Source organism: Monodelphis domestica, chromosome 4 (assembly GCF_027887165.1).
Source record: "Monodelphis domestica isolate mMonDom1 chromosome 4, mMonDom1.pri, whole genome shotgun sequence".
NCBI lineage: Eukaryota > Metazoa > Chordata > Mammalia > Didelphimorphia > Didelphidae > Monodelphis > Monodelphis domestica.
The window spans coordinates 206,250,804-206,278,720 of NC_077230.1; the positions used below are offsets into that span (position 1 = coordinate 206,250,804).

Sequence of the window (27,917 nt, forward strand, 5' to 3'; positions counted from 1 at the left end):
ACATAGACATGAAATACAAAGTGCTAGAGGCCAAAACATCATTGTAACATGACCATTGGCTTAGAAGATAGAAGTCATGTCGTAACAATGAAATATATTAGAGATAAAAGATACTTTAGAGATAATCTGATCTGACCCCATCATTTTCCAGGTGAGGAAATTGAGACAAGCAGAGGGGAAATGAGGATCCAACTCTACAAAGATAACTTTAATGAGAAATAGAATTAAAATTTTCTGTTTTCAAATACAATACATTTTCCATTACAACACATTATCTAAACAACTGCTAGTGATGACTTTTTTCTCCACATATTAACTTCCTTCCAACTTATACTGTGACCTAATATGAATATAAATTCCTCTACTAAGCTCAAAATGTATACAGTAGTAAAAAATAATTTTTCATTTCCACAATGTAGAAAGAGTAATGGATTATGATCAAAGATCCTGGATTCAAGTCCCAATGACCTTAGGCAAATAACTTATTTTCCCCAGTTTCTTCATGTGTAAAATGATGAGTTTGGACTAGATCAATTCTGAGGTACTTTCCAGCTCTAACACTCTTGGACTTTTAAGTTTGATATATTAATAATATCTAACAAAACTTTTAAGTTGTCAAAGAGAAAAAATGTGGTTGACTTAACTTATAATGATATACAACATTCCCAATAAATGTGTTCTGTGTATAACATTTCACAGGTAATTTTTTCCTACTTCTTTAAAACAGTTTTTAGTATGTCTTCATAACTACAGAAATGCTAGAAGCATTAGAAAGTTTGAAGAGGAAATGTATTTCTGATGTATATCAAATTGTTAATTGGATTTTTGCATTAAGAATCTTTTCCTATAAGTAGTTTTCATAATGAGTACAGATTGAGCCAAGAAAGTAAGATTAAATAGTCTCTTCACCTCACATAAAATTCTGGTAACTGATATTCTAAAAATTCCTCTTTTAGGTTATCCCTTTTGCTAAAACTTGTGTTGTCTGTTCCCCTGCTGAGTGTATAGAAGACAGTGAGTTAGCTTGTTAATACTCAAAATGAAGCCAGGGAAAGGCAATGAACTAGATATGATTAATTGCATCTATACATGGAAGAAAAATGGGAAGTATAAGGAAAAACTCAAAAGAGATGGCCTCATGCTTGCATTTTTGTAATGGGAAAATTATACATCCAAAGAATGGGATAATTTATTTTATTGTGTTTGTTTTTAGTGAATAGACAGAACATAATATTAGGGCATCATCACTGAATGGAACTTCATAGAATGTTTAAACTAATTCTCATTAAAAGTTGAAATTAAGATCCAAGAGACTGAGTGACTTCAACAACGTCACATAGAATTTTTGGACATTGTAGTAAGGTTTAATTACATGATTTGCAGTTATTTAAAAAGGAAATTGGTCTACAGTGATTAGGGGCTTGTATTTGAGTTTGAGGTTGGTCAGTCAGTAAACAAGCGATTATTAAATACTTCTCACAGGCCTAATACTGAACAAAGCAATGAGAATATTAAGAAAAGCAAAAATTAGTTCCTGCTCTTAAGAACAATGATATAGAATAGACTGGAGACTTTTTTAGAAGAAATTAATGCAAGGTCCAACATTTTGATATGTTATGAAGAAATTCAACTCTTCAAAGAGTAACTCTAAACCCAATTCACAATACCAGCTCAACTCAAATTATGGGCAAAATAGAGGAACTTGTAAAAATGCATATGAAAGATTTATGAAGTTAAATTTTTCACAGTGACCTGTAAAGAATTATAGAACACATTTAATATTTGAGATAAAAGCATTTGATTTGAGCAACAAATGGTTGATACCTCGTCTTTTTTTTTAATTGGTCCAAAATGCCTTTTTCTTTTTTAAAAGTTACTATTTGGCATATGAATAATTTGATAATACAAAGAATTTAGAAGAGTCCACCAATATTTGGAGAAATGTTTAAACAGAATATTGTAGACTGATCAGTTTGGCTAAATTTGTTGAGGTTATGCTACTTCAGATTTCTTTATCCCCATCTCTTTAGAAGTGGGACTGAATTCTTAGTCCTAATCTGTCCAAGCAGCCTGAAATACTGAAGATAGATAGATGGGATGATGCAAATACACCATTACTAGGGCAATATTTTAAAAGATGCTGAGGCTGCATTATTCTTGAATATAAAAGATGACATATCATGGAATAGCAAAATTATGAAGCTGACTCACCATTTCCCTAAATGTTCTTGGTAATAACAAGAAGCTAAGGAATGCTTTAATGTGTGTTTATACTATAAGTGAAAAAATAAGATAACATTTTCAAAATTTTGAATAAAATTTTCACAAGAAAGAAGATAAAAATGTTGGATAAAAGTCACTAAACATCATGAAACACCTAAATCTTGTAACTTTCCACTGAAATATGATTTCATTACAGTTCTTTGTTGATGTCTTAAAAAAAAAACTTTATGTTTCACCTTAGACTCAATACTCATATTGATTCTGAGGCAGAAGAGCAAGAAAGGCTAGGGAATGGGGGGAGTAAGTGATTCACCCAGAGTCACACAGTTAGGAAACGTCTGAAGCCAAATTTGAACCTAGGAGTTCCCATCTTTGAACTTGACTTTCAATCCACTGAACTACTAGCTCTCCCCTTGTTTGCTGATTTCTTATATGGGTCAGATATCTAGACATGATAATATTCTTAGCAACTCTATTTGTATTATAAGGATCCTGAGTATATTCAAAACTTGGTTGGCCAAAAAATGATTATTTTCAAAGTTTGAATCATTATTTAAGTAATTTAGTTTCTTCCACCTCCAATGGTATTATACAAACATTTTTGACTAAGAAGAATTTGTATTAAAAACATTTCTTTACTTTGTATGATGGTAATGTTTTCTGTGAAGCAGAACTACATTAGAATGTTCTATTTATCCAAAATTGCCTTCTCTGTATTTATCAGAGGGGATGAGGGAGACAGTTTAAAATTTCCACTACATATGGAAAATATATTTGAGTGCCCTTGGGCTGAATGAAAAATAGTATAGTAAATAAAGTAATATAGTGAAATCCCTATATCAAGAAGACCACCCACAGTTATTTGTTCTTTGCATGAAATGTCTTTTGTTTCAGCATTAATTTATAAATATAGCTATATATATATATATGTTCTTTAAGCCTTTAGAAATAGATTTATCTTGCTAAGCTTATCAAATATATTCCTGGGAGCTTGGAAATGTCATATTTGAATGAAGCAGAAAGCTATAAAATCATCTCTCATTTTTTCCAGTAATTGATGCAGGATGTACCCATCTTGGCCAGTCATATGCAGACAGAGATGTTTGGAAGCCAGAACCATGCCAAATATGTGTGTGTGACTCAGGATCTGTTCTCTGTGATGACATAATATGTGATGAACAGGAGTTGGACTGTCCCAGCCCAGAGATTCCATTTGGAGAATGCTGTCCAGTTTGTCCTCAGCCACCATCACCTGTAAGTTTAAAGAAAACATTAAACTATGCAATATTCATATTTAAGTATATTGATTTTATATGTTTACCTGGGCCAATGAAAAATGTTATTCTATTTTGGCCACATTATTATCATTTTTAACTAAGTGTATCCATTTTATTGTGTTATTCATCAATAGCTAAATAGAAATATACTTCAAGAGAACATAATTTAATCATTTTAAGTATTTCCTCCACTAATGCAAATTATAATCTTTATATAACTTAGTCCTTGGTCTTGAAGAGTTGTTATTGCCAAAAAAGACCCAAAACATGGATTATACTTCAAAACTGGTCCATTAATAAGGAGGCATGCAATATATCTCCAGGTTATCAATTGAAATCAAAACTTAGAATATCTAAATATATCTTTCTTCATACCTAAATTGATTGGTACTTAGTCTATGCCTCTTTCTAAGACATCTGTTTTTAAAAAATGATGTCGTATTTATCAGTAAACATTCTTTTCATGTGTAGTATTTCATTTCACTATGAATTAAGTTCCAGAACCTACTATAGTACTCAATACATTTCATGCTCAATTAATTATTGATAGTGTCTTATAATGTCAGTGAAATACACAAAACAATGGGAAACTCTGAGGTGAAATAGGGAAAAGGCCATGGAAGTCATCTTGGGCTGAGATTTTCTGGGTATTCATTAAGTTCTAGGAAAAAGAAAAGAGCAGTTGGGGAAAGAAGAATAAAATAACATTGAAAAGAAGTAAAATTTTACTTAATGTGCATTCAAATGGAGAATCAAGAATGGAAAAATGGTTATCCTCTAATCTCTATTTCAAACTCAAACTGACCAAAGCAATTGAGTTGATTCAGAATTATCTTTAGGAAAATACTATTCCCTAATGTTTGTATTATTACAATCAACAATACATATCTGTGATTTCATCCATATACTTACTTCCACATGTGAAAACTCTCTCCACCAAAGCAGATCAACAAATCATTTGAAACTAATTTTCTTAAGAGGGTTTCATGAGGGCACTGAGAGTTTAAATTACTTGCCTTTGGTAACAAAGCTAGTTTGTTCCATATCCCCTGATCCCCTACATGATTTTAGGATTGGCAGTCAATACATGAGTACATTTCAAAACCAATTCTATTAAGCATTTTTTCCTAAATGGATAATTATTAGAGTTTCAAGTGATTCAAGCTCTACTTTTGAATATTTTAAAGTTTAACACCACTTAAGTAAAGAGGAGGAGCTTCATGTGGTAGTTAGTCACTAACTAAGATAAAAAGATTTTATTGGTCATAAAAATCACTCATGTCAACTTACAAAGTTCTATAATATATGGTAGTATTTTCAAGAAACTACGAGGTAAAAATAGTTTTCTTTCAGAGATTGAGATGAAATAAATTATAGCTGTCAAATTCCACTGGCATCTCTAGAAAACCATGGTACAGAGCAACTTTCCAACAATGGGAATTAAAACCCAGTTTTTAGTAATTTTTATTTTACAGGTCTAGTTCTTAAATATTGGTTCTATGTTTCATAAGAAAATTTCTCCTATGCCTTTCTTATCTTGTCTTTCTTTTCCTGCCTAGCCTCCCCATCCTCCTAATGGCGCACCTGCAGGCCCAAAAGGAGATCCTGTAAGTAAAAAAAAAAAAACAACCTTTAATGAAAATAAAGTGAATTTGATGAGAGATTTCCAGTATGTCTATCTTTACCATGGCCTTTCCTAGCTGTGAGAATGCTCTCATTCTTCATTCTTTCATTGCCATCTTTTTGAATGCTAGAAACCATGCAAAATTGCTGCAACAACATTTTTATTTTATATTTCAGTTTTGATAAATCCATAATCAACTTGTGTTTCACATAGAAAATTAGGATTAAAATCTCACAAACTAGCTACTAGCCATAAGGTTTTAGCGATTTTAACCTAGAATCCACAGACTGTTTGTTGGGCCTATGGATAAATTTTAAGTGTTCTATCAATTTTAACAATATTTTGATTATTCTATTTAAATATATGTGGCTAAATTTGTAAGATTTTATTTTTCCCACTTAAACATATTATTCTTAAAAGGGTTATGTAACCTTTGTCAAATTGCCAAAGGGACCCATGAGATACTCAAAAGTAAAGAAACTTTAATATGGATTCAGATTGAGCTAGCATATTTACACAATAATTAGTGTCATTTTCCACCAAGGGATACACTTCCCAATAGAAAAAAATGTATCATTTATTCCCAAGAGGTTGTTTTTCTCATTCAAGATCTTGAAAATTAAACTCTACAACATATGTTATTTATTTTAAATCATTAGGACTTTTTCATTGCATTATTGGAAAATATCTGGTTATTTTTTCTTTTTCTTTTCTAGGGCCCACCTGGTATTCCTGGGAGAAATGGTGATCCTGGGATCCCTGGACAACCAGGTACTCCTGGTACTCCTGGCCCCCCCGGAATCTGTGAATCATGTCCATCTATTAATCAGGTAAAATGTTAAAATGACCCAAATATTCCTATATTTTTGTGAATTCTTCATTTAATCAAGACCATTCTCTAACCATCTGTGAGAGCTGGAAACTGACTAAAGATTCCATGAGAATGCTTCTTGAAGATGTCCATTTTTCTTTTAACACCCTAATTGTCTTATTCGCTGCCATGTCTAATCTAAACAGTTCTCTCATACTACAGTTTCATCCTTTTGTGCTATCTTGTGCATCCTCAGTGAAGATGAAGGTCATCTGTTCACTATCCTTTTAATATTCAAATTACAAGTCCTGAAAAATATCATTATTGTTCCCCTTCATTTATCTAATCGCTTTACTTTTCCTTAGTATATCACTGTAACCAAATTTACTTTTATCATCTCCACTCACCAATTCCAAACTTTCTTGAACATTTCACCAAAAAAATGGCCATTTCTTTCAAGATAATTACTCTTACTATGCTTTCAAAGGAAATATTTATGGTAGTGACAGGAATGTCTGTCCACAAACTGTCCTTTTTTTTTAATGCCATCCATATACTATTAAATTCTTGACTGTATTTCACACTTCATACTCTAAAACAATAACTGTCTAATGATCTAAGTTATGGCATAAAAGAGATCTTAATAATCATCCATTTATCCAAGGACAAAGATAGAATAGATCTAAAAGAATCCACCATTCTGTCTGTCTTCTAATATAATTTTTAGTGCAAATTTATGTGTAAATCAAGCAGGTATAATATGTAACTATTCTGTTATATTTTCTTGAATCTAAGCATTAGTCTGTGATTTAATAATCCTGGATTCTGTCCCTAATTAGATAAGTAATATAAAGCAAGTTTCAAATTTCTTCATTTCTTTGTTGTGTTTTAGTTGCATTATTTTTTTTTGTAAAATTAAGGGAACTTGTAATCCTAAAACAGATTATGACTACACAGAAGAGATAAACAAGTCAGATGATTATGTGATACAATCCTATTTCACTTAGGGGACAGACTATATGACTCTAGCTTTGAAGTGCAAAAAAAAATCCTCTCCTAATCACATAGTATTCTCAAACCATTTGTCTAAAAAAATCTGACAATGGCATCAAATGAAATTTTTAATTAATTCAATCACATTAACTTCCATTTTTCTGTTCCAGAATTTACCTCAATTTGAATCCTATGATGTCAAGTCTGGAGGAGGAGGAGGACCAGGCCTTCCAGGGCCACCTGTATGTATCACCTTTTATCTATTTTCCAGAATATTAACTTGTTTTTTTCCTTTTAGATTGTTAGTTTTTAGATGTTTGCTCTTCTAAGAAATACAGTTTTCTAGTTGAATGATCATCTTAGAACTGTCCAAAAGGGACTATTCCCCACAGATGCACAAGAAAGTGATGGTTTATTTCTATCATGTTCTTCCCAGAGTAGCCTCCTCCACTTTCCTTCACTTCTCCCATCATCATTTTTTCCACATTCCCTTAGTTTTATGCATGCCTTATTCTTCCATCTCCCTTTATGCTTACATACCCTTTGTTATTTGTTCTCTGTTTTGCTTGCCATAATTCATTGTTCCTCTCTTCATTTTTTTAAGCTCTTCATTGTAGCCGAAAGGCTAGATTTGAAGTCTGAATACTGGTGTTCAAATACCTGCCCTGTCACTTATACCCTGACTTTATAAAAATCATTTCACCTTTATAGCCTTTAATTTTGTCATCTATAAAATAATGATTGGACAAGATAGTCTCACACGTCCATTTTAGTTCTATATATCTATCATTTTATGATTTTCTTATATCTTTATACTTCTTTAATAACTTTATCAGATATTAAAGCCATTAATGCTAAATTTCTCAAACTATTGAAACAAATCCTTCAAGTTAAGATATGTATACATTTCTTTCCATAGGACATAGTTCTGTGATCCAGGTCTCTTTATTGCTAGCTTTTATACACATTTATAATATTTTTACAATATTATTAGTTATAAATGTATATAAATATATGCATATATCTTTAAGACATATCATTAGGATAATACTTAGCATAATATATTATTAGGATAATACTTAGCATTCATATAGTACTTTAAAGTTTATAAAATATTTTATGATGTTATCTCATTTTATCTTCCCAACAATACTGGGGAGTAGATGATATTATTATCACCATTTTGCAGATGAGGAAACTGAGTTTGTGCCCAGGTCCACATAGTTAGTAGACATCTGAAGTGAGATTTGGACTCATTTTTCTTCTAAACTCCAAGATTATTATGTAAACATTGAGTTATTGTATTAGAAAAAGGATACTCTGTGGATCTATTTCTAGTTGTGGTGAATGGATATACTCTCGCTTGACTGGAGAAATACTAGGGGAAACCTCAGGGTGCCTTAATTTAATGGAGATACTACTACTAAGGGAAACCTCAAGGTGTCTAGTTGCAATGGAGATAGGTATTCTGGAGTTACTAAAGAGATACAGCTAGAGGGGATATTCTGGAGTTGCCTATTGATCACTATTGATGGCTAATAGATCAATATATTTCCTACCCTCTTCCACAGTTACCCTACCAACACCCCTCTCTCCACTACATAAGAAGGCAACCAGCCCAACTGTGAAGCCAGATGTGTTGTTATTAAGTCATGGATCAGCCATTGAGACAGAAAGGAAACAGAAAGCAGATAGCCCATGACCACTGAGTTCCACTGCAGTGTCATTAGTGTGTGATAACTCTCTATCAAAACTCTGCTAAAGGAAGTTGATACTAAATCCATTGGTATTTAAGACAATCTAGGGGATGTCCATATACCCATATCTAAAAATGTCTTAAACACTTTTCAGAAACACAACAGACATGGGCACAGAAGATATCTTTTTCTTTACAAATCTAGGTCACAAGAGTAGAAATAAAATCTTCCCTTTAAGTAAATATATAAAATCTATGTTCCAAATGCTGACAATTCTGAAGCATTGAATTAGAAAGAATTAGAAAGAAACTTATTTGTAGAAAGGGGAATATACAATTCACATTCAGATATTAAGATGGCAGAAGGATTTAGTACTTTTTAAAATGGACATATAGACATACATATGTTTAATGGATTTTAGATTTACATTCTGCCTAATCAAATCACAATCTACAAATCTTTCTTATCCTTTTTCTTCTTGTCCAAATCTTCCAAAAAAGTTGACCTTATTGTGGGACTTTATTAGTTCTCCAAGAAGACTATGCTCTACCATATTGCCAGCTTTTCTAGATTGCCAATAGTCAAGTATAAAAGGAGATTTTTAAAAGAAGAAGAAGAAGAAGAAATAAGGAAATAAGATAATATTAATTTTAGATAAAGAGAAACAAACAAAATATATTTGTAACTAAACAGAGAAATTTCAGGGGAAAATTTTTTTGCAAATAATAAAAATGACAGAAAAAAAATTCTCCCCATGGATATCTTTTATTTTAACTAGTTATTTAAACTTGGAAGTAAACAATTTGCACTATTCAAGGTTTACTAATATTCAGTTCTGACACTAAATCCTATTGGAAATAATTTTATTCTATCATATTGCTTCTACTTTTAAGTTAGTAAAATAAGACTCATATCTATAGGTTAATGTGACATTCTAATAACTTCTGCACATCAAAGGTTTGCCTTTCATGCAGTACATAGTAGTGAATTAGACTCATTGGTATGTATTTAAATACCCTTTAAATGTCTTTGTCATAGGGTGACCATTATTCCACATCATCTAGCACCTTAAAATACTCTTTATTTTGTGGTTTTATGCTAAACAGATACTGATGTTCTAAAAAGTAACCTCTCTTTTGCACTCATTTTCATTTCTCTTCCTTTCAACCAAACCTCTAAGAGCATTGTTTATTAGCAATCCAGAGAAGATGCTAATGAGAAAATAAATATTACTTCTAACTTGATTCAGAAGTATCACTCAGCAAAGTTCAGGAACCCCAATAAGAGCAACTCTATCAAAAGAAACTGAGTTTCTGGTCACTTGTTTCTGTTCTTGTTACTGGATTTTTTCCTAATGATAGGTCTGTTATCAGGTCAGTATTTCATGGAATATTGGTAGCCAAATGTTAATTCTATGGAAAATGACATTTTTAAACTAGTCTAAATTAAAGAAAATTTAATTATCCAAATTTAGCTGCAAATTCCAAGCAGTGAATCAAATCTCATGCACATTAGACAATACATAATCAGCATTTGCATTCTTATTTTGTGTCAGGCACTGTGCTAAGCTATGGAATTGCATTTACAAAGGCAAAACCATTAACCAAAATAATAAGCAAAACATAAAGCATAAGGAAATATGATTTCATTGGTGGAATACACATTTAAAATGCATTACTATTTTCTTTACTGGTATAACTTTGTAATATAGAGCAGTGATGGTGAACCTATGGCACAAGTGTCAAAGATGACTTGCAGAGAACTCACTGTGGGCCCTTGGTCTCCTTCCCTTCTCCACTCCCCCCCCCCCAATCTGTTACTAGAAAGGCAGAGAGAGAGGGACTTTGGTGATGTGGCTCCCCTCACCCCTCTCTTGAGTACATTTTTTCACATCTCTCACCTCTCTGCCCAGCAGCCAGTGGGAGAGCAGGAGCGAGAGGGAGGTGGGTGGCTCACTGGTGGCAGAGCTAGAGGGGAGAGGCGCACTCAGGCCACTCCCCTCCCCCTCTCTACCCTGACTGAGTAAATTCTTCACTTCACCTGCCCCTCTACCCAGCAGCCCAAAGGGAGTGCTTCCTCGACCCCTGTGTAGGGTAAGGGTGGGACAGAACTGGCACTCAATGTGGAGGAAGGACACTGCACCTCAATCTGGGGGATAGGTAGTGGGAAGGACCCAGCACCCCATCTCTGAAAGGTTCACCATCTGTGATATAGGCTTTTCCATCTGACTTACAGCTAGAACTTATATATGTTGTCTCCTCTTATTAAAATATAGTCCCCTTAAGAGTTGAAACTGGGGACAGCTGAGTAACTCAGTGGATTGACAGTTAAGCCTAGAGACTGGAGATCCTAGGTTCAAATCTGGCCTCAGACACATCCCAGCTGTGTGACTCTGGGCAAGTCACTTGACCCCCATTGTTTAGCCTTTACCACTCTTCTGTCTTGGAACCAATTACAGTATTGATTCCAAGGTGGAAGGTAAGGGTTAAAAAAAAGAGTTGAAACTATTATTTTTCTTTCAGCATCTTTGGCACTTAGCACAGTGCTTTGTACTTAGTAAATTCTTAATAAGTTCTTTTTCTCATATTCACTTATTTATAAATAACATAATAGTCTCATAATTTAAAAGATATTTTAAGACCCTAGAGTAGAAAGAACACTGGTTCAATAATCAAAAGATCTGGATTCAATTTTTTTTAGTTTTCTAAATCTCCTTTCTAATGGAGGTGCTTGTAAAATCAAACACCTTTATGATGCACATGTCCCCTCACCCAATTACCTTGTTTATGTTTTGATTATCTTTCCTGTACAGCCATGGACCACTCATTTAATAATTCTGGGCCTTGGTTTCCTTATCTGTAAACTTGGGAATATGGACAAAATGACTTCTTGCTCTTCCAGCTCTATTTTCTAGGATCTCAATGTAATTTGCCATCAGTTATTTCCCTAATTTATAAATACAATGCTATTTACATGTTTTTTAATTATAATTATTATTCAAATACATATTTTAGGGTATTCCAGGACCTTCTGGTCCTCCTGGTCCACCTGGTCATCCTGGTTCCCCTGTAAGTAATCTAGTCTATGTTTTCCTCTTACTGTAGATTGCATAATTCAGATTTGTGATTACTTCCTATTTTTCTCTTGCCTTTTCTAAGGTAATAAGGCTATGTATGTATTCATATTAAGCTATTCTTTTCTAATGATTATGATTAGTGGCATTGAAAAAGAGTCTTTATGGATGTCTTATTTTGATAAATTCAAATATTTTAAATTTCTGCTTTGGAGAATTGATTTAGCTTTCTCTCCTCAACTCTTTCACCTCTTTAATGGGGGAGGGGGAAGGAAAGGTGATTTAATTATAATCAAAGTATAGGAATTGAAATAAAATTTGATACTTAAATCAAGAATTCTGCATTATCATTAGCTCTTTTTTAGTATAAATTTAGCAAATAAAAATTAATTCTAAAATCTGCTGTATTTTCTGCTATGCATTAGGGTACTAATGGCTACCAAGGTCCCCCTGGTGAGCCTGGGCAAGCTGGTCCCTCAGTAAGTAATGCTTGAGTATTTTTCAATTTACTAATACAGTTAATTAACATTCATTACGATATTATCTTGATTCACTTCTATTTAATAAATATGTTCAGATTTTCTTAAGATAAGACTCACTCATAATATCAGGATCCTTTTTTTTTCAGGACCACTGGAAATAAGTCAAACAAGTTCCCTTTTAAATAAAATAAATATTAAAATTATTTCTGGCAAAAATATCCCCTGTGGGAATCAATATTATATTTATTAATACCAAGGTTTACTTGGTTACATTTCCCAAAAAATTACCAAAATTTTTATCATACTATGATGTTTATCTTTCTTTCCTAATTTCAGGGACCTCCAGGACCACCTGGTGCTATGGGTCCAGCAGGGCCAGCAGGAAAAGATGTAAGTTATTAAAGGTTGACTAAGGAAAGAAAGGCCAATATTATCAAAAAGTGTTTCTGAGTTTATATTATGTCAACAGTACAGAAGGCAAATAAGTAAACTGAGATATCTTTTGAAATTGATTACTTAAAGCCTTAACTATACTTTTTACAAATGATTTTTTTTCATTCACCTAATGATTATCTAAAAAACACATACAAAGTAATGCCATATTAATTAATTTATTAAAGCTCTTCCTCACAAGAATTCTGGGATTCCTCCCTGCTTTGTTGATTGCATAAAATTAGAAAACAAAATATTTGAAATGTAGACTCCTTACAGGAAGGTCTTATTCTTGGCAATTCTATAACAAGCACCATAAATCATAATGAAAACTTGTTGATTGTTTATATATGAAACTAAACTTTTCTCTTAGTCAAACAAGCAGGAAATTGATGTCCACAATGTTTAGAAAATAATTTGATAGTTTAATTTGATTCAGGAAGAATTTGCCAAGTACCTGATAAGTTTCAGACATTATGCTAGGTGCTGGAGATAAAAAAGTAAAATTTTAAACAGTCCCATCCCTTGAGTTAACTATAAGGAGAACAAAGAATGCAGAGATACTTCCAAAGAAAAATTATGACATAAAATGATAATAACTCTCACTCCAACAGTTATAGTGGGAATCCTATGATGTAATATACTTAAGGCTCTTGGGAACCTTAAATTCTATATAAGTGATGGCTACTATTATTGATATTTGGAAAGTCAACCCTGAATGAGTTGCACCTGAACCACACCACACTTGTTCTTCATCGACCTTAAATCTGGTCCTATGGAATTTTTCATAACAGGATATGAGATGTTCCAAATATTAGAATATTCCTATGTCTCTAATGTAGGCATTATTGAAGACTATAAACAAACATGACCACATTTTCTTCATTTCTGTCTTAGGGTGAATCTGGAAGACCTGGACGACCTGGAGAACGTGGCTTGCCTGGAGCCCAGGTAAATCCTAGACATCTGAAAATAGATTTATGGAGTCCATAGTTAAGGAGCGATAGGTTATTAGCATTTCATTTGTATTAGAGGGGCTTTCCAGTATTTGATTATGGCAGTAATAAAAGTTTACAAATTTTCTAGTCTTGCAAAGGACTTTCACAAAACTCTAGTCTGGTCTCTTCATGAAAGGAATCTTAACTAATATTTCTAGAAAGGGGTCATCTTGCTTCTTCCTGAAGACCTCTAAGTGAGAACGACTCACTAGTATTTGAGACAGACTCCTGGCTAACTCATTGTTTGGAAATTTTCCTGAAATTTAGCCCAAACTATTCCTTGTGATTTCAATTCTTTTCTTCTGGTTACACCCTATGAAGTCAAAAGGCAAAAAGTTTAATCCATTCCCTGCTTGACAAGCCTTTCTCCATTATGTCTTCTTTTCTCCATGTGAGGTGCACCCAGTATCCCCAGCTGATTCTCATATGATTCAAGACCCTTTACCTCCCTGGTTTCTCTCCTTTGGAAACTCTCCAGCTCATAAAGATTTTATCTTTTCATTTTAGGGTATCAAAGGTCCTTCAGGCATGCCTGGGTTCCCTGGTATGAAAGGACATCGAGTAAGTTGAGTTTCTTTCTAAGTTATCTATAAGTATGCTGCTGTTTGGTAAACAGAAAAATAGTTCGCAAATAGATTCCATCATTATGATGCAAATAGGGGATCATTATGACAAATCCAATGTGCTAAAATGTATTAAAAGGTAAAACTTTATTGAAACATTTTAACAAAAATTGATTGCAATAATGTGTCATCTTATAGCACAGACTCTTATTGACATTATTGTTTAAAGGCATTGTTCAAATAAAACAAAGCCATCTTTTGGCATAACTACTATCCTGCTACCTTTACTAGCAAAAAAAATTACTAAATAGTATTGATAGTATTAAAGGTCTTGTGGCATTGCAATTAGAGAGGTGGCCCCAAAACCAGTATGATGTAAGTTAGAGTCTTGCCTTTGATTAAGACTAGCCACGTAACTACGGACAAGACACTTATTCTTTTGGTACTCTAGGAAATTATGAGATTACAGAATTACAGAATACAAAAAAATTACAGATCAATGTTGATATTAATAAGTAAAGAGAGTTACCTCATTAGAGAGAGCAAGTTCTGTGTCAATGAAACTATAGCTCTAATCCTTGTTCCTATTGACATTATATACTAAATTAATTTAATATTGTGATGTAATTATTAAAATCATACTTTTATTATATTATATAAAATCATAATATTTATTATATTATATATCATAATATAGTAAAATCAATTTAATGTTCTAAAATGACACATAAAATAAAAATTAATGTATAAAATTATATATGTATATATACTACATGTATATATGCATATATATTTATATACATATCATCAGTTAGATATGTGAAGGCAAAGAAATGTACTGATTAAATAAAATTTCAGTCTTCATTCAGATATGGCAAATCCATTATATTATGTGAATACACATTCTTTACTGTAATCCCTGGTAAAATCCCTGTAATTGCTATGACACACTGTGACTATTTTAATTTGTCTTCATTAGTATTTGAAATTACTTCTGATTATTTTGATAAGATGTAAAAGGCAATTATTTAAAATTTAGTGCCTAGCTTTTGGGAATTACTCTGTATAATTTGTTATATATGACTATCTTTTAGGGTTTTGATGGACGGAATGGAGAAAAAGGTGAAACAGGTGCACCTGGTTTGAAGGTTTGTTATTCAGTATAAATGTATATTTCCCATTTTCATTTTTTAATTGAATTTTGGAACTAACATTGGTATTTTTGATTGTCAATGTTTAAAGATATTTTAGATTTCAAAAGCTAAAAGTGCATGGTAACAAAATAATATCAATGTTTTAAATGTCTTTGTTTTAAATAGACAGAAATGTTATTTTTTGCTGCTATTCACTTTTCCTCTCTAATAAGACTTAATGACTGAAAAGGTATCAATGGAAATTTCATAATAGAAATTCAGCCCAGAGTAGAAATTGTCTTTTATTTAAATGCAAAAATAGTTCACAAAAGCTGAAAATTCAAGTGTTCTTTTTTCCCTTTAAAATAGGGTGAAAATGGTCTTCCTGGAGACAATGGATCCCCTGGACCAATGGTAATTTTTTTTTTCTGCATCATTTGATTTGTAGTACCTCAACCACTCTAAGGCTAGGTACACTCTTTATAGAACAATGTTTTAGATATAATTTTGTTTTATTTCAGTTTAATAACTATGAAAAATCTGATAGCATATGCTTTAGCTTCCTTAAAAGGAAATTATTATATTTACCCTAGGGTCCACGAGGTCTTCCTGGGGAAAGAGGACGACCTGGACCTCCTGGATCTGCAGTAAGTACTTTCATATGTGCTACTTAAAATTCAAACCATAGGAATCATTTCAATCTTGAAATCTGACTGCATTTCATATAGAAATTTATGAGAAAACATTCTATTTGATCATATGGAAATTTTTTACAGAGATAGTTGATGAAAATTTGGCCAGTATAATGGAAGCAAGAGAATAATTCATCATTCATCATCATTATCTATGTTTAACATCAACATTTTCTATAATGTACTGATTTTACAAATGATTCTGGCCTAAAATTAGTAGTCAGTTTCATAAAAATATGCAAAATAATGCATAGGAACTAGAAACACATTTTGAAGAGCTATTAATTTTAACATATGCATTTAAATTGATGAGATCATGTTCAATATAAATTATAGCATACTTATATTATCATTTCTTTTTTAACTGTAAATAAGTTATTTCTTTTTTTTATTTTGAAAGCTAAGTTTAAAAAATTATGTGACCTTTTTTTAGGGGTCTCGTGGTAATGATGGAGCTCCTGGAGCATCTGGCCAAATGGTAAGAAGCAAATTTTATATCAACTATTCCCTTTTATCCCTTGCTTTCAACCTTATACATTCTGGGTCTATCCTTCTCAATTCAAACAGAAAGAAAGGATGATGAAATTCCTAAATTTCTTACCATGAAAGTCCTTTATGACCTCAATTCACTATCTTCTGGCTTTTTTAATAGATCAAGGTCAAATAGAATGGAGAATACATTCCCCAAAATGGACAAAACGTGATAAAGAATTAAATAAGAGGACAACGTTTTTCATTTTAATCAATAACATCTTTGGATAGTAAACATTTTATGATTTCAAAAACTTGCTAGGAATTACAAATTGATCCAAAGAATGGGAGATAACTCTGAACCTAACTAGTCATCAAAGCATTCTATTTCATTTTGAACACTGTAATTGTAATTTTCTTTGTAAAGAAGTTTTTCATGATGATACAGAATAAAACATGAGAGTGAATGTTATATTTGAAGGCAGTAGGTCCTCCTCAAAATTCAGAAGCCTCTCCTTACTTCTTCTATGTCCTTGCACTAATGATTTAACCTGTCTTTGCCTCAGATTTTTTGTGATTCTATGATCTAGGAAATGGATAGAATAATATCTGTACTGCCTATAGTTAATCTAGTAATTAAAGTCATATGTACAGTTCTTTGAAAAATAATACAAGTCTGTATATCAATTCAGTTATGCTATAGTCAACATTTGTTAATAAATTAACACATTTTCACATATATAATTGAACTTTTGCTGCTTATTCTTTATTTTCTGAAAAATGAAGCAAGATTAATTTTATTTTCTCTGCCTAATATATCTCAACAATTTTTAATCCATGAAGCAGAATTTCAATCACAATCTTTAAAGGAATATTTTAATGATATATGAGTGATTTACAGTGAGAAAAAATCATGTAAAATTTGAGTGCTTTGAAATGAATATGTGCCTATTTCTGAAGATGCCTAACCAAACTTGTCCAAACTAAATCCCAGACTTCTCAGAAGGGAAGTCATGTTCAAGAACAATTTCCCATAACCTAATGTTTAAATCCAACTTTTGAATTAAAATAATATAATAATTTTGAATTGGGAAAATGTCATGGTCATGTCATTTTGAATGCTTCTCAATCACATGATCTTAATTACATATTCTACATGAATTGTCTAGAATATCTTTTCTTTGTTTTGGTAATGTAGACTTGAAGTTTGAAGTTCTTGAAAGTTATTGCTATTTTGCTTGCATTTTACATCTCATTAAATCCCATCTTTACATTTCAGGGCCCTCCTGGTCCACCTGGACCTTCAGGATTTCCCGGTTCTCCTGGTGCTAAGGTACTTTGATATTAATTTTTAAGAAAGCAAATAATTCATGTCTTGAAAAATAAAGGAGTTCAGGCTAGTTCTTTAAAGAAGATGGCTTTCTTTAATTGTTAGAGATCAAATTGCATGGAAATTTATCATATATTATGTCATAGATTTAACAACTAAATAAAGGATTGGGGGTATTTCAGAAAAAATCTTTTACATAGTGAAGGTACTTCTTTCTGAGACATTTGAAATTATTTAGGAGGGCATTCAGTAATTTCAAAAAGAAATATTTTCTATTTCTTTTCTATTATCAACCTTTACCCATATATAAGGATTTTTTAGTAATTCTAAGAATAGTTCTTCAGCTTCTTATTTTTTAACACTGAGTTGCCTTCTTTCTGTTTTCCAAATTCATCTGGACAGCTTTCTTTTATGTAGCTCTCCAAGTTATTCTGTGTATCAAAGATTTAATGTATGCTTCTATAAAATTGCTTTAGTTACCTTTTATGTAAAATGAGGGTTTTTGTCTGATCTCACATTTGCAACTCTAACACTGCATGATCCTGTGAACTTCTGAACTGGTGCTAGACCATTTAATGGAAGAATAACCTTAATTATGTGCTTAAGAAATAGTCATTGACTTGGAATGAAATAGTTTGTAAATTATTTAGAAATAGCTATTAGACATGGTTAATGAGACCTGGTGGGTGTCCTTCTCTTCTTAGGGAGAAGTTGGGCCTGCAGGCTCTCCTGGTTCAAATGGCTCTCCTGGAGTAAGAGGAGAACCTGGTCCTCAAGGCCATGCTGGTGCTCAAGGTCCTCCAGTGAGTACATACAGTTATTTATGGTTATATATTGATAGAGGCACAAGAAAGCACATGCTGTAAAATTTCAGGAAATTAAAACAATCATTTTCATGGATATCAGAAAAATTTATACATGTATCCATATGGATCCCTTTTATCATATTATTGCAAGCTGCTTTAAGATTATAGCAAACTTGGCTCCACTCTTGGAGGATTTGATTAATAATAATAATAATAATAAAATTAAGTTTCTTTTTCTATACTCTAATATCTGATAATCATATATATTATAGAAAAAGTACATGAACAGTGATAAAACTGATGGAGCTTTCATTTATTTTAATTGTTGAAAAACCCACCAACTATTTGATGGTGTCAAACATAGCCCCTTGGCATGCCACACTCACAACATTTTTGAGTGAAACTCCAAACCTGGTTAAAATAAAAAAAAAAGAAAATTTTTCACAAAATGAGTAAAATGACAATACAATATAGATTACATTGATGTGTGGTTTTCTTAATTAATATGTAGCTTGTAAGGATTTTTATCTGAGGCTTAGTAGCCCTTACTTTGACTTGAGTTTGACCTCATTGATTCTCCTCTTGGTAAAATGGAAAGTTAATAATTATCAGATGAATTTTGAAGTTTATAAAAAGTAACTAAACTATACAAGATGATTCAGATAAAATCTTTATATTATGATTAAGAATTTCAGTCATTTAGACAACGTAATGGCGATATTTTTCAGGAAATAGAGCACAACTTTGGCATCAAGAAGACAGGTTAAAGTCTTGCCTGTTTCTAGTCATGTGACCTTGAGTAAATCAATCTCTAAGGGGCCCCAGACACCTGTCTGAGACCAAATGAGTGGGTATTTACATTGGTGGGGAAAGTTCCCACATTAGGATTCATTATTCTGTTTATACTAGTGAAATAATAAATCTAGCATACAGTCCTACCCATATCCTCTAAAAGAGCAAAATCCATTTTCCCCCTAAACCATCCAGATTATTATTTTTACCTGACTGACATCAGTAATCATTTGTTACAGCTGCAATAAATGATGGCTTAGGGAGTTGGAGTAGAACCTATACTTTTCTTTGGACAAAAATATTTTTATAGATAAAAGTATTTTAAAATAGTCCAGTTAGAAATGTATTCTTTATTAATTTTTCTTTTGCTTTCTTTCTTTTCCTTCATTCCTTTTTTATTTCTTTTCCTTTTTTCTTTCCTTTCTTTTTTGGTCAGGGTCCTCCTGGAAACAATGGCAGCCCTGGTGGTAAAGGTGAAACGGTAAGTCTTTTCCTAATAAACATCTACTTTTGCATGGGGACCCATATGGTAATTGTGGGGTCAGGCAGATATTAAACAAAAAATATGCCCTAATTACTTATGTCAGTTTTCTTTGGTCATATGCAGGGTCCTGGTGGAATGCCTGGACCTCCCGGATTAAGTGGAGCTCGTGGTCCTCCAGGAGCTGCAGGTACTCCTGGTACTCCTGGAACAAGAGGTCCTGCAGTAAGTTTGTCTAAATCTTTCTTTTATTGTTCATTCTATGTGAACCTCTGGCTGCTGTAGATGCTATCTCCACTTGGGTGCTATCCATGGGATTTTCTTGGCAAAGATACTGGAGTGGTTTATCATTTCCTTCTCCAGTGTGTCTCCATTTTATAGATGGGGAACTGAGGCAAATGGAGATTAAATGGCATGCCCTGGACCATACAGCTATTGTCCAAATCCAGATTTGAACACAGATCATGACTCTAAGCCCAATGCCCTATTCACTATATTAGCTCACTGCCTGAAAATGTTCCTTATTTCTCTGCAAGTCTTAATTTGATAACATCATTTTTCAAATATTTATATTTCCAAATTAACTCTTTTTAGTTGAGCTCTTTTCCCCTACATTTTAAAAGATGAAAACTGATCTAAGCAAAAAAAGATGAAGCCCATGATTTCATTTATATATACATACATATATATATATATATATATATATATATGTATATACCTATCATTTCACAGATAGAGGAAATTCTCTAGGTAGGAAAATTCTTTCTGATAGTATAGATGGGTTTCCTCCTTAGACCTTATAGTACAGAATAATTCTTTAAGGTTGTGAAAGCTCTAAGTGATTTGCTGAGGATCACACATCTTCCAGATTCCAAGGTTGCCTTCGCATCCATCACAGTGGTCTACCTTAATTTCTTTTATGCTTTTGGAGAAGTGAAATCTTAGCAATTTTGCAAAGATCCAAAAGTTTTAAAACTAATTCTGCTCTATTGCATTCTTTTGCTTATGGAAAGCTAAACTCATAGTAGAAAACTAAAAACCATTCAATACGGACAAAGAACCCAGATTTTGTAGAAACAGTATGTTAGAGCAGATTAGGAGATGTGATTTTTGAATATCACTTGTGTTGCTAATGATAAAGTGTTACCTTTTCTTAGCTTGTTTCCTCATATGTAAAGTGAGATTAGAAATATCTGCAGTCCCTACCTCATAGTGTTGTAGTGAGGCTTAAAATAATTGATGTAAAACACTAGTTAGTACTTAGAAAACATAAATTTTATGCATAGTTTTTTTCCCTAAATGTCTAAATATCCTAAACTATTTTATCTCTCATAGTATTTTTTAAATTATCACAGCTTCCTAAATGGCAATGCTAGGATCAAATTCAAGACTTAATGGCTGGTACCATGACTCTGTAGTAAGAATCCCTAGTTTCAGATCCCAGCTCTGACACTCTTAACCTGACACTTAACCTACATGTGTCTCAAATTCCCAATCCATATAACTAAGGATTCTGGCTTTTATGATCTCTGAGATCCCATTTCATCTTTATTTATAGATTATGGTTATTTTATTTCAATTTAGGAAAAATGCAGGTAATTAATTTTTCAAACCCCACAAATTTGTCTAAAGGTAAATATCTAATTAATTATACTTATGGCTGCTTTACAATAAATAATATTTTCATTGGACAATTTTTGTTCAATTTTCTCATAAATCTAAAGAGTACAATTCTAGGTTCCCATAAGAGAGAACACATCATTCTATGTGCAGCCCCTCTATTCCTATGTACTAGGGATAGAATATTCTTATTAAGGATCATGATATGGGGATTATGATGATACAGGGATGACATTATCTTTAATATATTCAGAAAATGATCCTGTATTACAAAAGAATCTGCTATCCTAGTAGCAGTGATAAATTTGTTGCTTTGTCCTTACTCTATAATATACGGATTTCCTAGTATAGGAGGAAGAAATCACAAAACCATAGAATTCTTTAAAAAATAAATTTCAAGTCACTACATCTTCAGCTGTTGATCTTGTGTGTTCTTCTTTCCTTGCATTAGGGTGAACCTGGTAAAAATGGTGGCAAGGGAGAGCCAGGTCCAAGAGGTGAACGTGTAAGTATTTCCCTCGACAAATACATACATGTCTTTTAAAGTGGTCACATCTTTTAAGGATTGACTAGTACCGTACATTGACTTATTTCTGGATCTTCTTTTAGGGTGAAGCTGGAATTCCAGGTCAACCAGGGGCTAAAGGTGAAGATGGCAAAAATGGTAACCCAGGAGAACCAGGTGCAAATGGGATCCCAGGATCTCCAGGAGAGAGGGTAGGTTCCAGTATCTAATCATTTTTTTAAAAAGATGGATTCACTATTATGAAATCCTTGATCTTGGCAATCAATGAACTATTGATTTTCTTACTCAATCTTAAACACTGAATTGAAGTAAAACATCAAATTGAAAACAGAAGATAATAGAATATCTATTGATAAATACATGGCATGGAATTCACATGGAAATACCATCAATTATTTTTTTCCTTTATGAGGACCCTTATAAAAGCTATCAACAAGACTCTCTGCTTTTTATTCAATTAAGTAAAATAATTCTTCCCCTTCTATTTCCAGGAAAAAAAATTGAAGTTTGTGAAGAAGGATTTTTATTTAAACTAGAAATTTTTCATATGAGAATATACTATAAAAACAAAGCCAACTCAGCATTTGATGAGTGCCTGATGAAAAGGAAATAGTTTGCTTAAGACCAACCTTAGGAGACCAACAATGAAATTTAGTTTGAAATTTGATATTGAAGCCCACAACAAAATGAAACATCATTACCAGTTTTTCTTAGCCACCCTTCATTTTCATTGCTACTTCAAGAGAAATCTGCATTGGTTGGGGAATAATATAGGCCTTCAATTCTTATGGCAATTGTAGAATAGTCTGACTTAAGAATTCTCAGGGATACTGCCTTTATACAATGTGATCATTTGGCATATGTTTCCCCTTTATATGAAATATTTTGTTTCACTCCATTTCAGGGAGCCCCTGGATTCCGAGGAGCTGCAGGAAGCCCTGGAATTCCTGGTGAAAAGGTGAGTGTTGTTTTTCTTTTAAATATAGTTACTAAGTTATTGATATTTTATTGGCAACATCCTAACTTAACTCTGTGTGTGTATGTGTGATTCAGAGACTCCTTTGGCAATCTATGAAATTCTTCAGAATAATGTTTGTACATGCATAAATACACAGTACTAAAAAGGAATCCAATTATATCAAAATAAAGTTGTCAAAATGTTGTATTAAAAAAGTTCTTGGACCCCATTTAAGAAACCCTGACCTAGAGCCTACCTCAGAAAATCAGGAAAGCTTCTACCTAGAAAGTTTCAAGGAAATGACTTTATGTATTTATCCATTGCCAGGAAAATATATTAAAGTTAAAAAACGAGGCGGGCAAAATAGATGAATCCAAAAAAATTTTAAAATGACCTCTCAGATCTTCCATCATTTCATTATACTGATTTAATAGTGATAACAACCAAGTGCAAGATTATTGCCAATGAAATTTCCAATTTCTTTCAATATCATATGACGACTACATTTTCCCAGTTGATGTGGTTAGCTATGGCAGAATCAAAAGCCTCCTAACTGAAGACTGACAGGTTCCACCATCCTTTTAGTGATTTCATTTGCCAAGTTCAAAGTCATCATCAATTCTTGTTTCCATCTCTATTCAAATAAATTGATGAGTTTTGTCAATTCTACTCCTCACTAGCTCTGAAACCTTTTCCTTCAGCACTTATTAAATACCTGTTAGTCATATCAACCTATAGTATGTACTAGAGATACAAAAAAAGTATAAAATACCTCATTGCTTTCAAAAAGAAGGCAACAAATTTCTGTACAGCAACTTCATAAACTTACCTATGACCTAGGCAAAATGAAGTTTACTTTTTTTACATTTAGATTATTAATAACTGGGTTATCACTGTTGGTTACTTACTTTATTTATCCATCTCAACTTCATGCTATTTAACCAATAAGGGCCCTGCTGGTGAACGTGGTGGTCCAGGTCCTGCAGGTCCCAGAGGACCAGTTGGTGAAGCTGGCCGTGATGGAAATCCAGGGAATCCAGGACAAAGGGTAGGCTGAAAAGTTGTATTTGAATATGAATACCATTAAGACATTTGTAGAAAACTTAAATGGTTGGCCAAACTGCACTTTTCTTAAGGTTCAAGCCACTTGTAAATTTTAAGCCTATATTTTTAAATGAGTATTTGGATAAACTTACTATTTCCAGATTGACCCAAGCTCTGAATTTGAGAGGTAAAATCAGCTACTGGGGGCATTGCAATTCACTTAAAAGTTCACTAAAGTATATTTCTATGCACATTTCAGTTGCTCAGGCATAATCCTGCTTTCTATTACTTTCCTCTACTACAAGTTTCAAGGCAAGATTCTATAGCTAGGATTTCTGTTTAAGAATCAAAGACAAAATTAGCAATGTGACCTTAGCAGAGGTATTTAAATACTACCTCAGATTTACCTTATTGGACTAAATAATCAAATTTAGTATAAGGGTGAAAAAAAGAGGATAGATTTTTTTCATTGCATTTGATTTTTCAATTAAGAAGCATTTATTTTCTCTTCTCCCTTCATTTGAAATAAGACAGAAAAAAAAGTGATTGTAACAATTAAGTCAAGAAAAGCATAATCCTAAACTACTTACCTCTAATAAAGGATATCTTATTCTATATCTTGAATCTAGCTCTTCTCTGTTGGCAAATAGTTGTATAGTTCTTAATCAGTCCTCTTAAATCATGGTTGATCATTGTATTTCTCAGTTATCTCAAGTCATTGAAATTTTCTTGTCTTTACAGTATTATTCTTATATAATTTTTTCCATTGGTTCTGTAACTTCCTTCATTATGCCTCAGTGCATACATCTTCCAGGTTTTTTTCTGAACATATCACTTTTGGAAATGATCAATTTTTAAAAAAACACTTTAGAAAGTTCAAATTCCCATCACAGTACACTGTGATTCATGGGATGGAGTAGTGATGCTTGCCCCAGTCCTTTCAGACACAATGAGTAAGCAAAAACTCTTTTAGCAGATTTGCTATTGTAATTATAGTGAACTTTTAAGACAATTTATTCAAGAAACTGTAGCACAATTTGTAACCAACAAAGGGCATCATTTTCTCCAGGGTATGTCCTGTTCTGACAAGTGGAGGTAAATCAAAAGGCACCGTAATCCTTACTTAATTTTTATATCTTCATTTCTGCCTGGATAGCAATCTTACTTTCCTAATACTAAAAAAAAAGAAATATCAAATATCTGTTGAGTCTAAATCTCCAAGTTCACACTTTTTCTCTTAGAGATCTTTAAAAACACAATCACTCTATCTCTCTAGGAGAATTTATATGGCATCCTATCTAAACCTTTTCAAAATTCTTTTTTGAGTCAAACTAAATAATATCTATATTTCTTCTAATTAGTCTTTCTAGAAATCTATAATCAACACAATTATATACATCTCTGAATGTCATTGATAGACACTATACAGATACTAAAATATATTTAATGATACTGAGTTAACTGTAAAAACATGTCATAGTTAACATATGATCATGCATGTTTGAAGAGTGTACTTTAGAAACTTGTGTTTAAAAATCAAGTAATTTACTTATTTCATCAAATTCAGGGTTTACCAGGAAGTCCAGGAGGCCCCGGCTCTGATGGCAAACCAGGCCCCCCAGTATGTATTTTTTATATATCTTATCCTATACCTTTAGTGCCTGAAATGTGTTATATCTATATGTGAATTCAGAGACATTAGAGAATAGTAAAAGTGTATATAAACGTGCAGGTACTAACACATAATTGTTTTAAAACAGATGTAATTAATATAAACGTTTTCATTGTGACCAAAGAAATGGAAACCTAAAAATGTTGCTTAATTTTTTTTCACAATTAAGCACCTAATTGTTATGATACCCTCTGTTTTTGCTCTGTTCTCCAGATATTCACCTTCTCATTTCTCTCATTAGGGAAATCAAGGAGAATCTGGTCGAGCTGGTCCTCCAGGCCCATCTGGTCCCCGAGGTCAACCTGGAGTGATGGGTTTCCCTGGTCCTAAAGGCAATGATGTGAGTTAATTATATGATGGGTACTTTTCTCATGTCATTGAAAAAAGTTAATTAGTAAAAACGTCGCCTCTTTTTCTTCTTCAGGGTGCACCTGGAAAGAATGGAGAACGAGGTAACCCCGGAGGTCCGGGTCCCCAGGTACATTACATTTATCAAATTTAATTGTGTTTTTGTAATCATATAATATTTTGCCCTCTAACTAGTTCTACTTAGATCTGCCGGTTTAATCATCTCTTTTATTTCATAGGGTATTGCTGGAAAGAATGGTGAGGCTGGACCTCCAGGTCCTCCAGGATCTGCTGTAAGTTTATTTATATCTTTAAAAAGGGGGAGAAGAATTGGATAGATGGAGCTCAGGGACTTTTGCCACTATGATCTCATAACAAAAAAAAAATCTATGAATCATATAAACTATAAAACCTTACAACTTACATTTAAGCAAAACAATTTTGGAACTTTTATCCTGAATAATCATCATTAATAGACTGCCAGTTTCATTAATGAAGTCGAATAAACAACTGATATGTGTTCATACACTCTAGAAAATGCATGTATCTCTATTATTTGTTAAATATTGAGAGACAGAGAGAGAGAGAGAGAGAGAGAGAGAGAGAGAGAGAGAGAGAGAGAGAGAGAGAGAGAAATAGATCATTTAGACCTTTGCTTTAATTAGTGGGAGAAATACTTTACTCAAAAGCTCCTTCCACTGATATATAGTCTGAAATTTATAAGCTTCGTGAATTGCTGCGGCCATTCCAAAGTTAAGTTGACCATGTAACTAATACAACAGAGGGAAGCCTTGAATCCAGGCTTTCATGAATCTATGTCTATGCCTCCTCTCCAAATATAAAACGAGCATGCTTAATAGGATATACTATGGCCTCTAATTTGGTGGTCTCTGATTAATAGATGTTGCCTTTTAATTAAATATACATATGAGAACAGTATGTCTAGTTTTACATATTGAATGTTAAAGAATATTTTCTACTTATAAAATGTAAAAAGCATCCCAAGTAATCATTATTTTGGACTTAAGTATAAGTAGATTTTTATAGAAAATATGAGACAATTTTAATTAGTTTTTAATTACTGGACTAGATGCTTTTGATTCCTCACAGTTGGTTGCCTTAGGTTACTCAGAAAGAAAAGTTGGTTTATGAGAAAGTTACATTAAAGACATCTAAACCAATCTTTCTCCCCTCCCCCTTTTTTAACCTAAACTATATTCCACTTCTGCTTTGGGGAAGGAGGAGAAAGGGAATGGACAAGGCAAAGTTAGAAATATGAAAAACTCTTATTTGATCTTCATATCCTTCAGAATTTAAACCAGTGCCTGAAACATAGTAAGCTTATAAATGCTTACTGACTACGATATAGCTGAATTACAATTGTGGGCATTTATATTTTACTTTAAAATCTTTTTCTTTTTTGATAAAACTCATTTAGTTAATAGAATCAAATGATAACAGTCCAAAATAGTAACAAGAACCATTTATTAAATGCCTACTAAAAACCAAGAAGTGTGCTAAACACAGGGGATGCAAAGAAGGACACAAACTTGGCCCCTGTCTTCCAGGAGATTATATTCTATATTCTAATGATTGTGATGATAAGAATCCATAGGCTAGGTGACTAAAATGCCATGAAATTATATTCTTTATCATGTGGTAAATGAATTCATCAGGGTATGATATAGATTATCATTTTTACATGTGACTGGGAAAAGAAAATAATAATAGCATTTAGGTTATGACATTGCAGGAATAATGTTATTTGGTTTTTATTAGCTACATTAAGGGAGATGGACTGAATTTAACTCTACAAGTCCTATGAGTAGAAATCATGAAGAAAATATTAGCAATTATTTGATTAATAATTT

General features: G+C 32.6%; 1 protein-coding gene across 1 annotated transcript in view; it reads left to right on the forward strand.

The window, feature by feature from the left end:
* COL3A1 (collagen type III alpha 1 chain) overlaps window positions 1-27,917 on the forward strand; it is a 62,988-nt gene that overhangs the window by 17,169 nt on the left and 17,902 nt on the right. Inside the window, exons 2-26 of the mRNA XM_001378421.5 lie at window positions 3,275-3,477; window positions 5,060-5,107; window positions 5,841-5,954; window positions 7,099-7,170; window positions 11,640-11,693; window positions 12,124-12,177; window positions 12,517-12,570; window positions 13,510-13,563; window positions 14,118-14,171; window positions 15,268-15,321; window positions 15,676-15,720; window positions 15,900-15,953; window positions 16,432-16,476; window positions 17,749-17,802; window positions 18,504-18,602; window positions 19,834-19,878; window positions 20,005-20,103; window positions 21,950-22,003; window positions 22,108-22,215; window positions 22,929-22,982; window positions 23,932-24,030; window positions 25,594-25,647; window positions 25,940-26,038; window positions 26,123-26,176; window positions 26,286-26,339. Coding sequence (XP_001378458.3) covers window positions 3,275-3,477; window positions 5,060-5,107; window positions 5,841-5,954; window positions 7,099-7,170; window positions 11,640-11,693; window positions 12,124-12,177; window positions 12,517-12,570; window positions 13,510-13,563; window positions 14,118-14,171; window positions 15,268-15,321; window positions 15,676-15,720; window positions 15,900-15,953; window positions 16,432-16,476; window positions 17,749-17,802; window positions 18,504-18,602; window positions 19,834-19,878; window positions 20,005-20,103; window positions 21,950-22,003; window positions 22,108-22,215; window positions 22,929-22,982; window positions 23,932-24,030; window positions 25,594-25,647; window positions 25,940-26,038; window positions 26,123-26,176; window positions 26,286-26,339 — 1,778 coding nt within the window. The remainder of the gene's footprint in view (window positions 1-3,274; window positions 3,478-5,059; window positions 5,108-5,840; window positions 5,955-7,098; window positions 7,171-11,639; window positions 11,694-12,123; window positions 12,178-12,516; window positions 12,571-13,509; window positions 13,564-14,117; window positions 14,172-15,267; window positions 15,322-15,675; window positions 15,721-15,899; window positions 15,954-16,431; window positions 16,477-17,748; window positions 17,803-18,503; window positions 18,603-19,833; window positions 19,879-20,004; window positions 20,104-21,949; window positions 22,004-22,107; window positions 22,216-22,928; window positions 22,983-23,931; window positions 24,031-25,593; window positions 25,648-25,939; window positions 26,039-26,122; window positions 26,177-26,285; window positions 26,340-27,917) is intronic.